Source organism: Apis dorsata, unplaced genomic scaffold (assembly GCF_000469605.1).
Source record: "Apis dorsata unplaced genomic scaffold, Apis dorsata 1.3 scaffold_37, whole genome shotgun sequence".
NCBI lineage: Eukaryota > Metazoa > Arthropoda > Insecta > Hymenoptera > Apidae > Apis > Apis dorsata.
In genome coordinates this window covers 1,237,499-1,239,057 of record NW_006263339.1, presented here as the reverse complement: position 1 = coordinate 1,239,057, position 1,559 = coordinate 1,237,499, and the positions used below count along the sequence as shown (strand labels likewise).

The window sequence follows — 1,559 nt, the reverse complement described above, 5'->3', positions numbered from 1 at the left end:
CTCGAACAGCGACTGGTCCGAGTGTATGGCGTCGCCAAACGCGTACGGTGCTGGAGCCGCCCACCAAAGCAACAAGGGCTCCGAAGCGATCTATATATGAAGGCGGAGGTGCTCTCTAGCTCGCGCGAGTAAGTCGTAAATCGAGTATGCACGTGAACTGTGATTGGCTCGTCGAGTTCGAGGGCTATCCTCGCCGATATTTTGTTACGAATATGGTATCCCCAGTCGGAGATCCACGCGACGAACGCTCTCTCGTAAGGTCGACAGTGTAACGAGATTGTGGATCGTTTTACGCCTTGGAGGCGTGAGCGAATGCGTACACTACTATTATTACAGCTCTATATATATATAAATATTTATGAATATAAATATAGATGAATAATTATATATATATATATATATATATATACATATGTATGCAAAGGAATATTTTTGGATCGAGAACATATACACACACCGTTTATATAGGTCGTTCAACGATATTGTGCCTTTTCTTGAAGAACTATAAGGATCGTTTTAGAAGCAACTATGCGTGATCGAGATATTATGTAATAAACGATGTACTCTGCACACAGCTCGTGCATCATAGCTCAACGAACAATGGTGCCTTCGACTTGCCACAGTGTGAAGACCCGATAGACAGTTTTCTTCTTTTTTTAAATAATTATAAGGAACGATACCTTGCTATCTACAATAGTATTGTACATATGGAAAACGGAGAATCGTCCATGCTGTCACGAGTGTGTTCGATACAGGGACCATTATATAGAGTGTAATATGTAATATTCTATTTAAATATGTGTAACGCACAATATTTTCTATGAATCGAAAGAGGAAAGATATATGCGGATCGACGTATGTCCATAAGCTGCGATAGTCTCATGAGGCACCTGTAACATGCGACACATTGTTTAGAGAAGTAAAACTGAAATCCATAGAAGGAAGAGATTGCTCCGCGTTGGACAGAAAGTCGTGAATCGTGCCTTCGAAATAACAGTAGGGTATAAGGAATTCTTGCGTAGATAAATCTATTAAATTATGTATCTTGAAACGCATCGTTTCCAAATGGCCTTTAACACCGATTCTTATTACCGACTAGTAGGCATACTATTAAATGTAGGATACAAAGGCAACGTAACTTTTTCACGGTCGACGGGAGCCTCAGAGAAATCGTCTTCAACCCGTGAACGGGATCGTTCCATACGCAGACATTCCATTCGAACGATGTTATTTTTCTCTATTATTTCTTTTTTTTTTTAAATACGTTATACTTACTCTTCCTATCGATTTCACGAGGATTATCCGCGGATCGCTAAGATCTCTTTTTATAAAAATAAAAAAAAAAAAAAAAACTCATTCAAATCAAGAAGGATCAGTCGAATTCGCGGATACATCTTGTGTATACGACGCTATCTATCGGATCGTTTATTGTACTAACGAGTTTCCTAGCGTAATTATTGTTTAAAATAAAATTAAGCTGATAGACGGGCGGTAAGACGATTCGCTGATCTCTCATCTGCCAAAGCCAAAACGAGAGAGTTTTCTTCTAGAAAAAGAAA

The 1,559-nt window shown here is 39.1% G+C and overlaps 1 protein-coding gene across 1 annotated transcript in view; it reads left to right on the top strand.

Annotated features, from left to right (window-relative positions):
* The window catches only part of LOC102673498 (neurogenic locus Notch protein), a 132,466-nt gene extending 130,907 nt beyond the window's left edge, over window positions 1–1,559 (top strand). Inside the window, exon 11 of the mRNA XM_031512583.1 lies at window positions 1–1,559. Coding sequence (XP_031368443.1) covers window positions 1–100 — 100 coding nt within the window. The 3' untranslated portion in view covers window positions 101–1,559.